The sequence below is a fragment of the Morone saxatilis genome, unplaced genomic scaffold (assembly GCF_004916995.1).
Source record: "Morone saxatilis isolate NCDOM2014 unplaced genomic scaffold, NCSU_SB_2.0 Contig9, whole genome shotgun sequence".
Lineage (NCBI taxonomy): Eukaryota > Metazoa > Chordata > Actinopteri > Moronidae > Morone > Morone saxatilis.
In genome coordinates this window covers 244,237-247,133 of record NW_023340268.1, presented here as the reverse complement: position 1 = coordinate 247,133, position 2,897 = coordinate 244,237, and the positions used below count along the sequence as shown (strand labels likewise).

The window sequence follows — 2,897 nt, the reverse complement described above, 5'->3', positions numbered from 1 at the left end:
AATAGAGAGTGTAGTACTGGTTGTAGTAGAGATTGTAGTACTGGTTGTAGTAGAGATTGTAGTACTGGTTGTAGTAGAGATTGTAGTACTGGTTGTTGTAGAGATTGTAGTACTGGTTGTAGTAGAGATTGTAGTACTGGTTGTAGTTGAGATTGCAGAACTGGTTTTAGTAGAGATTGTAGTACTGACTGTGTTTTCTGTGTATTCAGGAGGTCACTGAGGAGAATGTCTGTTGCCAACTCTCTTGATTCCCACGACAGGTACTTTAACTGTAGTAGGAATACACAGTAGCAGTAGTGCAAGTACTCGGAGTATAGGTACTCACCTGTGTGTTTTTCTGTGTGAAAGATACTTTAATGGTCCAAACCAAATGCTCTGGACAAACCACATGATGAATGGGAGCTGTGAAGACTACAGGTAAGCCCCAGCGCTTACGGGTAATGTAGTGTTAGAGGAGGACATTCTGCCAGTCAGAGTTCAAAGGGGCATGGCCTGTATAGGTGTCCTTCAAAGGACTGTCCTCTGAAGGACACATGTACAGGTATGTTCTGGGGTCAAGGACTTCTCATTCATTGTGTTTCTGTTCTTCAGTCAGGATTTCATTCCTGATTTCCCCTACGAACCCGACGCCTACGACGAGGAACTGCTGAGGTAAACAGACAGACACAGACAGACAGACAGACAGACAGGTGTAGATTTAGAGGACATTAGTAGTTTTTCAGTCTGTCCTAACCAGAGACCTTTCTCAGCAGTTAAATTTGTATATGACATCACCAAAAAACCTGCTGAGGTTCAAACTCTGTGTTGAGACAGGCTTTAGACTTCCCCTCATCTCCCTCCCATCGTCCTTTGCTATGTTTGTCCTCCCACTGAGGCCTGATGGGAAATGTAGTGCCAGATACCAGGTTTTTCAATCTTCAATGCCTTACACTTCCTGTTTCATTTCCTCAAAGCCCTCCACAGGTACGGCCAGCTGACAATCGTCACGGCTAACTAACCCTTCCCGCAGGTGCAGCTGTTGACGGTTCTCATGGTGATGTACAGGTACAGTCGGGGAATGGACCGGCGGGATTACTACAGTCGCTCTCGGTCAGCTGACCAGCGAGCGATGGCGGACCGACCCGTCTGTACGCGCTCCCACTCCTCCGACCGAGCTGTCTCTGCCCACCTGAGGTCCGGACATTCTGCCCCCCCCTCCCCTGCCCCAACCAGGTGACCCGCAGCCAACCAATCAGAGAGCACTTCTGTCTCCGAAGCATGACGTCTTTCTCAACATTGACCACACCCCTTTTCTTTCCTGCTTCCTGCTTGGCTCACTGTGACACTATCACACTATTTCCTGTTGTTTTTTCGTGCAGTTGTTTCAGTTCTGACCGTCGTTTTGTTTCCTGTTCTGACTCAATTTATCTCACAACAGGCACAACTTGATTTGTTTGTTGTTTGATGGTTGTTTATTTCCATGTTGATTTGTTTGCGGTTTATTTGTTAGCTGTTGCATGAGCTCCTGAAGAGTTTTTGTTTTTTTCTGAAACAGATTTTTTTAGTTTCGTCCAACCGATTTTTGGTGCTACACTGATAGTACTGGGGTTCACTGATACTACTGCAGTACACTGATAGTACTACGGTACACTGATACTACTGCAGTGCACTGATAATACTGCAGTAGACTGATAGTGTACTGCAGTTAATTTAAAGTAACAGCAAAGAAATGGATTCAGCCTGATTGTGGTTTATTGGGAACCACAGCCGGAGGACAGGAAGTAAAGATGGCTTCTGATTGGTTGAAATCAGTGACATCACACGGCATCGAGTTGTTGTTGTGCAGATCAAACCTTTTCAATCCTGAGACAATCCAATCAATTCCTGTAACCACAGAGACCTTTGATCAATGCATTGATAGATTGATTGTATTCAGTGTCTTGAGTCATTAGCCACTAGCCTTTTGTTAGCTAACGTAGCGTAGCTGAGCTAAAGCACAAAACGACATAATCTTCCATTATAAATGACTGCGACCACTTTGACCCCGACCTTTGACCTTGCAGTCGCTGCCTTGCTTTCCTCTGTGCAGGTTTGAAGTTTGTTCCTTTTGTTTTTTTCCAACAGGGTCAACCCGCGATCAGCTCAGACGAGTCCATCAGGAACGCCGGTCTGCAGTCGCAGAGGTCGCCAGCTGCCCATCATCCCTCCAAAAGGAGCTCCGGACAGAAGTACGTCTGTTTGTTACCTGTCAGATGACCAACAAACCAACCAATAAGCTATTTGTTCTATACTTCTTGAAACCGGAGAGTGTAGTTTGGATCACCAAAGTCACACAATAACACAAACTAAGTGATGGAGGCAGCAGTACACCAGAAACCGATAAACTACTGTTTTTAAGAGTGGTTGGTGGCTTTGAAGAGGGACATTTATGACTTTAGTTCCCGTCAAAAAGTCTTTAAGTCTTTTCAGTTCAAAATGTTTCCTTTTCATAACATCAGAATCAACATTTGTTGTGATTTTCTCACTAATATGGTTTAAAGTAGCATAGCACTGACTTTCCTCTGTCTCATCATTCTGCTATCACTTGGTGTCCTCCATCTTAATTTTACCTTACTGCAAATAAAACATTCTAAACGTGAGGAAACCTGTAATGGATTCATCGTGATCCCAGAAATCAACGAGTGATAAGGTTTTTGGCTCACATTGTTTGACAGGTTATTTGACGGGACCAAATGAGTATTTTAGATTTGTATGCAGATAACAGGGACTGGATGAAGCTAGCGCACATCTAGTTTTAGTATCTGGATAATATCTCAGACAGTCTGCTGTTGGATTTGTTGAGTCTTTACTGTGACATACAGCAGTGTATCATCAGCATAAACATTGATAGAAATGCCTCTGAATCACATGATTCAATT

General features: G+C 43.9%; 1 protein-coding gene across 1 annotated transcript; it reads left to right on the top strand.

The window, feature by feature from the left end:
- Nucleotides 1-1,044: 1,044 nt before the first annotated feature.
- Nucleotides 1,045-2,207, top strand: LOC118342679 (regulating synaptic membrane exocytosis protein 2-like; the record flags this gene model as incomplete). The annotated part of the gene is given in 2 exon segments (XM_035681295.1): nucleotides 1,045-1,212; nucleotides 2,104-2,207. Coding segments are annotated over 2 exon segments (272 nt in total), but the record flags the coding sequence as incomplete, so codon positions are not given.
- Nucleotides 2,208-2,897: the final 690 nt, after the last annotated feature.